The following is a 13,070-nucleotide window of genomic DNA, read 5'->3' as shown; positions in this document are numbered from 1 at the left end:
TTCCCCGCTGCGTGGGTCAGTGTACGTGGCAGCCCTTAACCTTCCCCGCTGTGTGGGTCAACATCTGACATTACTGACGTTTATCCCTTCTTCGCTCATCTTGGCGGACTTAGACGTGGTCTGAGAACAACGCTGGCCACAAGAACCTTGTGATCCATCCCAAACCTCACCCTAAGAACTCAGGCTATGCTTTCAGTCGGTGCCGTGACCCGGATCGGTCCTCTTCGGGAACCAGAACGGACACTTTGAAGCACTTTTGATTGAACCAGATAAGCAGGAAATATGATCAATCAAAAATGTATTTATTGTGACTATAAAATAATACAATAGAGTAGACATTACTCGAACGTGAGTACTACATTCCATGGCAGATAATAGTTGCTAGTCTAAAGCTAATCCAACAACATAAATGTTAGCCTCGGCTAAAACCAAAACCTGATAAATAAAGAAGATGATACTTCATAGTATGATATAGTAGTATTGCTGCACAGTACATCATTAATACCCAACTTCAACAATAATAGCAGGATTAAAAACTTCTGAGTTTCTATATTAGCAATGATGCTAATACTTGTTGGGTTTTTTTACAAGAATGTCCCCATATATAAAAACATTTAGTTTGTTTATATTATTTGTAGACGTTCATGTAACTATTGGATCCCTTCCAGGTTCTTGCTTAGGTTCTCCTGGGCCTCGGGATCCAGGCAAGTGCACTGGTCTTGGTGGCAGTCCGCCCCAAACTGGACCACCTGTCCAGGAACAAGTTACAGTTGAAAACAAGTTTTTTATGGCATTGGTGTGGGCAAAAGGGGTGTGGCCAAATGGAGTGTGGTTTTGAAGTATTTACCAATTGTCCCTATGTGGGTCCAAGGAGGTCTTATAAGAACCTGATAATGTGGAGGGTCCCTGGCCCCGACCCTGGATTGTTGTTTGGATCACCCACCACAATTACCTTTTCTGGGGGACCTTTATTGCGAAATCCTATATTAACCTTTCTGGAGGACTTTTATTGTGAAATGCAATGGTTACTTTTCTGGAGGACTTTTATTGTGAAATCCTATATTCACCTTTCTGGAGGACGTTTATTGTGAAATGCCATGGATACTTTTCTGGAGGACTTTTATTGTGAAATCCTATATTCACCTTTCTGGAACACTTTTATTGTGAAATACCATGGTTACCTTTCTGGAGGAGGTTTATTGTGAAATGCCACAGTTACCTTCCTGGAGGACTTTTATTGTGAAATCCTATATCTACGTTCTGGGGACCTTTATTGTGAAATACCATGGTTATTTTTCTGGAGGACCTTTATTGTGAAATCCTATATTCACCTTTCTGGAGGATGTTTATTGTGAAATGCCATGGTTACTTTTCTGGAGGACTTTTATTGTGAAATCCTATATTCACCTTTCTGGAAGACTTTTATTGTGAAATGCCATGGTTACTTTTCTGGAGGAGGTTTATTGTGAAATGCCACAGTTACCTTCCTGGAGGACTTTTATTGAGAAATCCTATATCTACATTATGGGGACCTTTAGTGTGAAATGCCATGGTTATTTTTCTGGAGGACTTTTATTGTGAAATCCTGTACTCACCTTTTTGGAGGACTTTTATTGTGAAATGCCGTGGTTACTTTTCTGGAGGACTTTTATTGTGAAATACTATATTCACCTTTCTGGAACACTTTTATTGTGAAATGCCATTGTTACTTTTCTGGAGGAGGTTTATTGTGAAATGCCACAGTTACCTTCCTGGAGGACTTTTATTGAGAAATCCTATATCTACGTTATGGGGACCTTTAGTGTGAAATGCCATGGTTATTTTTCTGGAGGACTTTTATTGTGAAATCCTGTACTCACCTTCTTGGAGGACTTTTATTGTGAAATGCCGTGGTTACTTTTCTGGAGGACTTTTATTGTGAAATACTATATTCACCTTTCTGGAACACTTTTATTGTGAAATGCCATTGTTACTTTTCTGGAGGAGGTTTATTGTGAAATGCCACAGTTACCTTCCTGGAGGACTTTTATTGAGAAATCCTATATCTACGTTCTGGGGACCTTTAGTGTGAAATGCCATGGTTATTTTTCTGGAGGACTTTTATTGTGAAATCCTATACTCACCTTTTTGGAGGACTTTTATTGTGAAATGCCGTGGTTACTTTTCTGGAGGACTTTTATTGTGAAATACTATATTCACCTTTCTGGAAGACTTTTATTGTGAAATGCCATTGTTACTTTTCTGGAGGAGGTTTATTGTGAAATGCCACAGTTACCTTCCTGGAGGACTTTTATTGAGAAATCCTATATCTACGTTCTGGGGACCTTTAGTGTGAAATGCCATGGTTATTTTTCTGGAGGACTTTTATTGTGAAATCCTATACTCACCTTTTTGGAGGACTTTTATTGTGAAATGCCATGGTTACTTTTCTGGAGGACTTTTTTTGTGGAATCCTATATTCACCTTTCTAGAGGACTTTTATTGTGAAATGCCATGGTTACTCTTCTGGAGGACTTTTATTCTGAAATCCTATATCCACCTTTCTGGAGGATTTTTATTGTGAAATGACACGGTTACTTTTCTAGAGGACTTTTATTGTGGAATCCTATGTTCACCATTCTGGGGGACTTTTATTGTGAAATGCCATGGTTACTTTATTGGAGGGCTTTTATTGTGACATTACCTTCCTGGAGGAGAGTGTAGAAGGGCAGCAGTCACCACCATCATAGTGGCAGTAGGCACGGTTGTTGACCGTGTCGCACCACCCGTCTCCACCAAAAGGCTGCACACACACACACACACACACACACCACCAAGAACAACGCTTATATAGTTTTCCTCAAACTTCTGATGTAAAGCACCATCACATGTGACTATTTAAAAGAACTGTCACATGTGACTATTCAAAAGCAACAAGTGACTATTCAAAAGCCGCATGTGACTATTCAAAAGCCACTTGTGACTATTCAAAAGCCACACGTGACTATTCCAAAGCCACATGTGACTATTCAAAAGCCACATGTGACTATTCAAAAGCCACATGTGACTATTCCAAAGCCACATGTGACTATTCAAAAGCAACATGTGACTATTCAAAAGCAACATGTGACTATTCAAAAGCAACATGTGACTATTCAAAAGCACTGTCACATGTGACTATTCAAAAGCAACATGTGACTATTCAAAAGCAACATGTGACTATTCAAAAGCCGCATGTGACTATTCAAAAGCCACATGTGACTATTCAAAAGCCACACGTGACTATTCCAAAGCCACATGTGACTATTCAAAAGCCACATGTGACTATTCAAAAGCCACATGTGACTATTCAAAAGCCACATGTGACTATTCCAAACCCACATGTGACTATTCAAAAGCCACATGTGACTATTCAAAAGCAACATGTGACTATTCAAAAGCAACATGTGACTATTCAAAAGCAACATGTGACTATTCAGAAGCACTGTCACATGTGACTATTCAAAAGCAACATGTGACTATTCAAAAGCACTGTCACATGTGACTATTCAAAAGCATTGTCACATGTGACTATTCAAAAGCATTGTCACATGTGACTATTCAAAAGCATTGTCACATGTGACTATTCAAAAGCAGCAACATGGATTCTCTTAATTAGATCTTCTTTCCAAGAAGTTGTAACACAAGTTTTAATGTTTGAAGTTTTTATAATAAATCGACTTGAATACCACTACTAACACTACTACTTCTACTTTAGTACCACTACTACAACTACTTTAGTACCACTACTACTACAACTACTACTACTACTACTACTCCTTCTACTACTAACACTACTACCACTACTACTACTTCTACTTTAGTACCACTACTACTACTACTACTGCTACTACTACTTCTACTACTAACACTACTACCTCTACTACTACTACTACTTCTACTTTAGTACCACTATTACTATTATTACTACTAACACTACTACAACTACTACCACTACTACTATTACTACTACTAACACTACTACTACTATCACTTCTACTACTACTAACACCATGAACACTCCTACTACCACTACTAACACTACTACTACTACCATTACCAGTACTACTACCAGTATTACCACCACTACTATGACTACTACTACCAACACCACCACTACTACTACTACTAACACTACTACAACAACTACTACTACTAATTCTACTACAACTACTACTACTAACACCAGTAACACTCCTACTATCACTACTACTATTACTACTACTAACACTATTACAACTACTACCACTATTACTACTACTAAAACTTACTACTACCAGTACTACCACTACTACTACCACTACCAGTACTACCACTACTACTACCAGTATTACCACCACTACTACAACTACCACTACTATGATTACTACTACCAACACCACTACTACTACTATTACTACTGCTGCTACTACTACTACTACTACTATTACTACCACTACTACTACTTACAATAATTGTACTACTACTACTACTACTAACAATACTTTGACTCCTACTACAACTACTACAATTTGTGTACTTCAGCTATTTATGATAAACAATCATGTTTGTGCTTCACATAAATTGTATTTATTGTACTATACTGTAACTACTACTACTACCATTATTACTACTACTAATACTGCTTCTACTACTACTAGCAGTAGTACTACTACTACTACAAGGTGAGTAGTGGAGCAGGTTATGATGAAGCGTGGTGTTTTTGCCACAGCTTGAATAAGAAGAGTTGAAGTAGGAGTAAAAGGTGGATGATGATGATGATGATGATGAGTTGAAGAAGAGAAGGTGTGTGAGAGTTGTGATTGATGCTGTATTACTACCTCACAGGAGGGGGTGCAGTAAATAGTGGCGGGGTCTGGGTACCACCTCTTCATCCCTGTGCACACCACCTTCTGCAACCAAACACACACACACACACACACACACACACACACCTTCACTACACTAATACTACAAGTACACAACACAAACAAATACTACAAATACATAAGAGAAAGAAGTAGTACAAGAACATAAGAGAAAGAAGTAGTAAAAGTACATAAGAATAATGTGTGTATGTAGTTTTTACACCAACACTGAGCAGCATCGGAACCTCCATTTACAAACACGCTCAGCATTGGAACCTCTATTGTTGAACATATCCATCTACACACTTTTACATGTACACCATGTCTACTGCATGTACTAGATGTACTAAATGTGTGTGTGTGTGTGTGTGTGTGTGTGCACAGACATCCACTTCACTCACTCATTCATTCAGTCCTTCATTTAATCATTCATTCAATCTTTCATCTAGTCCTTCATTCATTTATTCATTAAATCCATGAATTATTCATTCATTCATTCATTGAGTCAGTTATTCAGTCATTCATTCAGTCCTTCGTTTAACCATTCATTCAATCTTTGATTTAATCCTTCATTCATTAAAAAAATCAATCGTTCATTAACTAAAATATTCATTCATTCATTCATTCATTCATTTAACCATTCATTCAATCATGCATTTAGTCCTTCATTCATTCAATCATATGTCATTCACTCAGTCAATAATTTAGTAACTCATTCATTCATTCAGTCACTCACTTATTCATTCCTTCACTCGTTCAATAAATAATTCAGTCACTCAGTCATTCATTCTTTCACTCATTCATTTGGTTATTCATTCATTCATTGATTGAATATTTTTTCACTCATTTATTCATTCATTTATTCATTCATTCAGTTATTCAGTCATTCAGTTAGTCATTTACTCATCCATTGACTCATTCATTCAGTCACTCACTCATTTGTTCAGTGTCTCATTCATTCAGTCACTCACTCATTTATTCATTCGCTCATGTATTCATTTAGACAGCCAGTCATTCATTCATTCACTCAGTAATTCAGTCACTCATTCATTCAGTCAGTCAGTCAGGCTTTTATTCAATCATCATTTATTCAGTCACTCGTTCTTTGAGTGAGTTTATTTTCACTCATTCATTCAGTCATTCATTGACTCATTCATTTGGTCACTCGTTCATTCAGTCACTTATTAATGCTATTCCAGTCATTCATTCATTCAGTCACTTATTAATTCCATTCCAGTCATTCATTCATTTGGTCACTCATTCATTTAGTCAGTCATTCAGTAATGTGTTCAGTCACTCACTCATTCATTCAGTCAGTTGCTCATTCATTCAGTCACTCATTCATTCATTTAGTCACTCATTCATTCAATCATCATTCATTCAGTCAGTCGATCATTGAGCCATTCAATTATTAACTCATTGAGTAATTTTTTTCACGCATTCATTTATTCACTCACTCATTCACTCAATGTTCTACTAACTTGAAGTGTTTCAGGGAAGATGATTTACCAAAAGTATATTTTCAGAATGTGTTTGCTCTTTTTTGGCCAAAGTAATAGTAAATATCTGAAATGATGTTGCCAGGATTTCACCTCCATGTCATCACCCTCATACAAACACCTGGTAGTACTACTACTAGTACTACTACTACTACAGTAAACACATGTAATACTACTGTTGTACTGTGTACTATTCATCTGACACAAACACCTGGTAGTACTACTACAGTACACAGATGTAATAGTGCAGTTCCCACCTGTACTTTGACAGGAAGCATCCAGTGTGTCAAAGAGGCAGGTGTAGTGTTGCTAGGCAACAGAACTGGGTCATGAAGATCCATGTCTGGACTCAGAACACAAGAAGGGGAACACACAGAACCTACAGGGGAACATGAATATTAGTAATATCTTCACTGCAATATGCATCGTAAATATATATACATATATACATACATACATATATATACATACATATATATATATATATATATATATATACATACATATATATGTATATATACATACATACACATATATATATATAAATATATATAATGTATATACATACATATATATATAATATGTATATATGTGTATGTATATATATATGTGTATATGTATATATATATATATATGTATGTGTGTGTGTATGTATGTATGTATATATATATATATACATATATATGTATGTATATATATACATATATATGTATGTATGTATACATCTGTGTGTGTGTGTCACTACACAAATATTAGTAAACATACTTTTATGAGTATTTTGTGTGATGTTACTCACCAACATGAGTTCCTTCACTACACAAATATTGGACATGATGAAGTTGAGGAGGAGAAGAACAAAATCCTTGGATGTTGGAACACATGGAAAAGTTTTCTGTCCATTTTCCATCTTTGCTGCACTTTATCACGCTCTTAAACAAACAAACAAACAGGAAGTGATTATCTATAAAGTCTGTGTACTTTCAACAGGAAGTGTGCATACTTTCACCAGGGAGTGTGTATACTTCAAACAGGGAATGTTTACACTTTCAACAGGAAGTGTGCATACTTCCAACAGGAAGTGTGTACACTTTCAACAGGAAGTGTGTACACTTCCAACAGGAAGTGTGTACACTTCCAACAGGAAGTGTGGATACTTTCAACAGGAAGTGTGTACACTTTCAAGAGGAAGTGTGTATACTTTCAACAGGAAGTGTGTATACCTCCAACAGGAAGTGTGTACAAAGTACTTACATGTTCGGCGGGCTGCGGACACTGCAGAGTACAGGTGGTCCCGTAGAAGAAGTGGTTGGTACAGGTGAACATGCCCTGGTACACGTCAGGTAAAGGTGGGCACGATATGGGCTCACACTTGCCACGCCCCCACTGGCCCCCCTCCTGGCACTCCAACTTCAGGTACTTCCTGGGAACAACACAATATATATATATATATATATATATATATATATATATATATATATATATATATATATATATATATATATATAACATATCTGACATGTATACCAGCAACATTAGCTAATAAAACTGTTAGGATCCACTGCCCGGATCGTTTGGTTATGTGGACTTTTGAGTTTGTTTGTGCACTTCCTGATTTGTTCTGTCGCCATGGTTGCATATTTGTTTCACCTGTTCCTTGTTTCCGGACTCTCACCTGTTTGTGATTACCATCCTTATTTAAGCCTGCATTTTCTCGCATCCTAGCCTTTGTTTCCGACAACAAGTGACGACGCTAACTCCCAACATTGGTAAACCTGTTTTTGTACTTGTTAGCTTCCATGCTATTCCTGTGTTTAGTTCCCTAGCTTCCATGCTAGCGCTTTTGGTTTGTATTTTCTACTTAGCACCAGTGTTTTTGTTCTTAGCCTGTTTTAGTTAAATAAACCAGCATTTCTTACCTTTACGCTGTGTCCGAGCCTGAACTGCATCTTGGAAGAAGCACCATAACCACCATGCCTAGCAAACCTCACAAAAATGCTAGCATGCTAACATACTAACTTCACTACTTTAGTAGCCACCTAGCTATTATGGGGCTAGTTGTCAGCTAGCGATCAGCGTGCTACTTGTAAGCTAGAGATCAGTGTGTTTGTTGTAAGCTAGCAACTAGTGTGCTAATTGACAGCTAGCTATTAGCTCTAGTGGTCTATGTGAATACCTTAGCATAGCACGATGTAGGAAGTACTAGATCTGAGTATATGATTTGAGATCCCACAGTCTCACCTTGGGGTGTTGTTGACGCTTCCTGCCTGGTAGAACCCTGGCTGACATTTGTAGTGACACACGGTGCCCACCGGGTGACTCGGGGCCAAACACTCGGCAGTTAGCAGCTTAGCATTGAGGACCTTGGGCAGCTCGGAACACTCAATCTTACAATACGCCTCCGGGAGAGACCACAGTCCGTCCTCCAAACACACCAACCGGTCGCTGTCACCTGAGGACACAAAGGGAGGGTAGAACTGGTGTCTCTGGTCCTGCCACCTGTCACAGGAACAAGGGTGGTGTCACAAGAACAAGGGTGGTGTCACAGGACCAAGGCTGGTGTCACAAGAACAAGGGAGGTGTGTGAGGGATCAAAGGAGACGCCGGTGAGGAACGTTAAACCAAAGTCCCTTTAGTGACCAGCGAGTGGTTGTAGTCCGCCTGTAAGGAGACTCAGTCCAGACGGGATCTGTCTCCTCCTGGAGCAGCCGGGTGACCAGTTCTTGTAGACCAGAATGATACAGTCTCAGGTTGTTGGGTTATGTTCCATCCTGACCCAGTGAAAGCCTTTCAACCCTGGAGGTGTCTGGGGAGGTCTTCTTGGCACGTGGCAGGGTCTCACAACACTGGAGGCGTTGGAGAAGGTCTTCTTGGCACGTGGCAGGGTCTCACAACGCTGGAGGTGTCGGAGAAGGTCCTGTTGGCACCTGGCAGGGTCTCACAAAACTGGAGGCGTTTGAGAAGGTCTTGTTGGCACCTGGCAGGGTCTCACAACACTGGAGGTGTCGGAGAAGGTCCTGTTGGCACCTGACAGGGTCTCACAAAACTGGAGGCGTTGGAGAAGGTCTTGTTGGGACCTGGCAGGGTCTCACAACACTGGAGGCGTTGGAGAAGGTCTTGTTGGCACCTGGCAGGGTCTCACAAAACTGGAGGCGTTGGAGAAGGTCTTGTTGGCACCTGGCAGGGTCTCACAAAACTGGAGGCGTTGGAGAAGGTCTTGTTGGCACCTGGCAGGGTCTCACAAAACTGGAGGTGTCGGAGAAGGTCCTGTTGGCACCTGGCAGGGTCTCACAAAACTGGAGGCGTTGGAGAAGGTCTTGTTGGCACCTGGCAGGGTCTCACAAAACTGGAGGCGTTGGAGAAGGTCTTGTTGGCACCTGGCAGGGTCTCACAAAACTGGAGGCGTTGGAGAAGGTCTTCTTGGCACGTGGCAGGGTCTCACAACGCTGGAGGTGTCGGAGAAGGTCCTGTTGGCACCTGGCAGGGTCTCACAAAACTGGAGGCGTTTGAGAAGGTCTTGTTGGCACCTGGCAGGGTCTCACAACACTGGAGGTGTCGGAGAAGGTCCTGTTGGCACCTGACAGGGTCTCACAAAACTGGAGGCGTTGGAGAAGGTCTTGTTGGGACCTGGCAGGGTCTCACAACACTGGAGGCGTTGGAGAAGGTCTTGTTGGCACCTGGCAGGGTCTCACAAAACTGGAGGCGTTGGAGAAGGTCTTGTTGGCACCTGGCAGGGTCTCACAAAACTGGAGGCGTTGGAGAAGGTCTTGTTGGCACCTGGCAGGGTCTCACAAAACTGGAGGTGTCGGAGAAGGTCCTGTTGGCACCTGGCAGGGTCTCACAAAACTGGAGGCGTTGGAGAAGGTCTTGTTGGCACCTGGCAGGGTCTCACAAAACTGGAGGCGTTGGAGAAGGTCTTGTTGGCACCTGGCAGGGTCTCACAAAACTGGAGGCGTTGGAGAAGGTCTTGTTGGCACCTGGCAGGGTCTCACAAAACTGGAGGCGTTGGAGAAGGTCTTGTTGGCACCTGGCAGGGTCTCACAACACTGGAGGTGTCGGAGAAGGTCCTGTTGGCACCTGACAGGGTCTCACAAAACTGGAGGCGTTGGAGAAGGTCTTGTTGGCACCTGACAGGGTCTCACAAAACTGGAGGCGTTGGAGAAGGTCTTGTTGGCACCTGGCAGGGTCTCACAACCCTGGAGGTGTCTGAGAAGGTCTTGTTGGCACCTGGCAGGGTCTCACAAGTCCACCAGAACCTCCATTGAATGAGTCCTTCTTGTGGGACCATGAGACCTTCAGAGGTCTCTCCTCTTTGACAGGAGAACTTTCAGGGTCCTAGTGTCCCGGTTATAGCCTTGGCCAGGTTTTCTCAAACCTAAGGCCGAGCTATGGGTGGACGGATGATGGGTGGATGGATGGATGGGTGAGTAGATGGATCAATGATGGATGATGGATGGATGGATGGATGGATGGATGGATGGCTGGATGGATGGGTGGGTGGGTAGATGGAGCAATGATGGATGAGGGATGATGGCTGGATGGATGATGTGTATATGATGGATGGATGGATGGATAAATTGGTGTGTGGTTGGGTAGATGGAGCAATAATGGATGAGGGATTATGGATGGATGGATACTGTATAGATGATGGATGGATGGATGGACGGATGCATGGATGGATCAATGAGGGATGATGGGTGGGCGGGTGGGTTGGTAGATGGATCAATGATGGATGAGGGATGATGGATGGATGGATGGGTGGGTGGGTGGTGGGTAGATGGATGGATGCATGGATGGATGATGTATAGATGATGGATGGATGGATGGATAAGAGATGGTGTATAGATGAATGGATGGATGGAAGGGTGGATGGGTGGGTGGATGGTTAAATGATGGATGGATGGATGGGTGGGTGGGTGGTGGGTAGATGGATGGATGCATGGATGGATGGATGATGTATAGATGATGGATGGATGGATAAATGGGTGTGTGGATGGTAGATGGAGCAATAATGGATGAGGGATGATGGATGGATGGATACTGTATAGATGATGGATGGATGGATCAATGAGGGATGATGGATAATGGGTTGGTGGGTAGATGGATCAATGATGGATGAGGGATGATGGATGGATGGGTGGGTGGTGGGTAGATAGATGGATGGATGGATTGATGATGTATAGATGATGGATGGATGGATGAGAGATGATGTATAGATGAATGGATGGATGGAAGGGTGGATGGTTAAATGATGGATGGATGATGTATAGATGATGGATGGATGGATGGATGAGAGATGATGGATTGATGGATGGAAGGGTGGATGGGTGGGTGGATGGTTAAATGAGAGATGAGGGATGGATGGATGGATGATGTATAGATTATGGATGGATGGATGGATGATGTATAGATGATGGATGGATGGATGAGAGATGATGTATAGATGAATGGATGGATGGAAGGGTGGATGGTTAAATGATGGATGGATGGATGGATGGATGATGTATAGATGATGGATGGATGGATGGATGAGAGATGATGGATTGATGGATGGAAGGGTGGATGGGTGGGTGGATGGTTAAATGAGGGATGAGGGATGGATGGATGGATGATGTATAGATTATGGATGGATGGATGGATGATGTATAGATGATGGATGGATGGATGAGAGATGATGTATAGATGAATGGATGGATGGGTAGGGTGGATGGTTAAATTATGGATGGATGGATGGATGGATGATGTATAGATGATGGATGGATGAGAGATGATGGATTGATGGATTGAAGGGTGGATAGGTGGGTGGATGGTTAAATGATGGATGAGGGATGGATGGATGAGAGATGATGGATGGATGGATGGTGTGTACCTTGAAGTATGGCAGGAGGTCCACAGGTGAAAGAGCACTCCCTGCCAAAGGTGGTCCCCCAGGGACAGGTGAAGATGGCGTGGTAGACGTGAGAGGGACCAGGAAGACCACAGTTCACAGGCTGGCAGAGGACCACGCGCTCCCAAAGTCCTTGGAAACACTCCATCTCCGTCTTGCTCTAAAACCCGGGGAAGATGAGACAGAATCCTGATGAAGGAGCGGTCTTGACGCCCACTTGACAGCCTTGACAGACCACCCGTGTCAGAGCAGGAGGTTTTGCTGGCAGGCAGTGTGACTCCAGCATGCAGAGACCAGCATGCGGGATGCCTGTCCTAGTTCAGCATCAAGAACAGGTGTGTCCTGGTTGTCCATCAGGAACGGGTGTGTCCTGGTTGTCCATCCCACTGAAGGACACTAGGAACAGGTGTGTCCTGAGTGTTTATCAGGAACAGGTGTGTCCTGGTTGTCCATCCAACTAAAGGACAGTAGGAACAGGAGTGTCCTGATTTTCTATAAGTAACAAGTGTGTCCTGGTTGTCTATCAGGAACAGGTGTGTCCTGGTTGTCCATCCCACTGAAGGACACTAGGAACAGGTGTGTCCTGATTTTCTATAAGTAACAAGTGTGTCCTGGTTGTCTATCAGGAACAGGTGTGTCCTGGTTGTCCATCCCACTGAAGGACACTAGGAACAGGTGTGTCCTGATTTTCTATAAGTAACAAGTGTGTCTTGGTTGTCCATCAGGAACAGGTGTGTCCTGGTTGACCATCAGGAACAGGTGTGTCCTGGTTGTCCATCCAACTAAAGGACAGTAGGAGCAGGAGTGTCCTGATTTTCTATA

At 42.1% G+C, this 13,070-nt stretch overlaps 1 protein-coding gene across 1 annotated transcript in view; it reads right to left on the bottom strand.

The window, feature by feature from the left end:
- Window positions 1–281: 281 nt before the first annotated feature.
- Window positions 282–13,070, bottom strand: part of LOC133545189 (pappalysin-2-like) — a 73,115-nt gene continuing 60,326 nt past the window's right edge. Inside the window, exons 20-27 of the mRNA XM_061890564.1 lie at window positions 12,231–12,408; window positions 8,603–8,813; window positions 7,616–7,784; window positions 7,161–7,293; window positions 6,622–6,743; window positions 4,839–4,910; window positions 2,684–2,782; window positions 282–749 (exon numbers count right to left, since the gene is read on the bottom strand). Coding sequence (XP_061746548.1) covers window positions 651–749; window positions 2,684–2,782; window positions 4,839–4,910; window positions 6,622–6,743; window positions 7,161–7,293; window positions 7,616–7,784; window positions 8,603–8,813; window positions 12,231–12,408 — 1,083 coding nt within the window. The 3' untranslated portion in view covers window positions 282–650. The remainder of the gene's footprint in view (window positions 750–2,683; window positions 2,783–4,838; window positions 4,911–6,621; window positions 6,744–7,160; window positions 7,294–7,615; window positions 7,785–8,602; window positions 8,814–12,230; window positions 12,409–13,070) is intronic.

Source organism: Nerophis ophidion, linkage group LG28 (genome assembly GCF_033978795.1).
Source record: "Nerophis ophidion isolate RoL-2023_Sa linkage group LG28, RoL_Noph_v1.0, whole genome shotgun sequence".
Lineage (NCBI taxonomy): Eukaryota > Metazoa > Chordata > Actinopteri > Syngnathiformes > Syngnathidae > Nerophis > Nerophis ophidion.
This window is presented reverse-complemented; position numbering and strand designations above follow the sequence as displayed.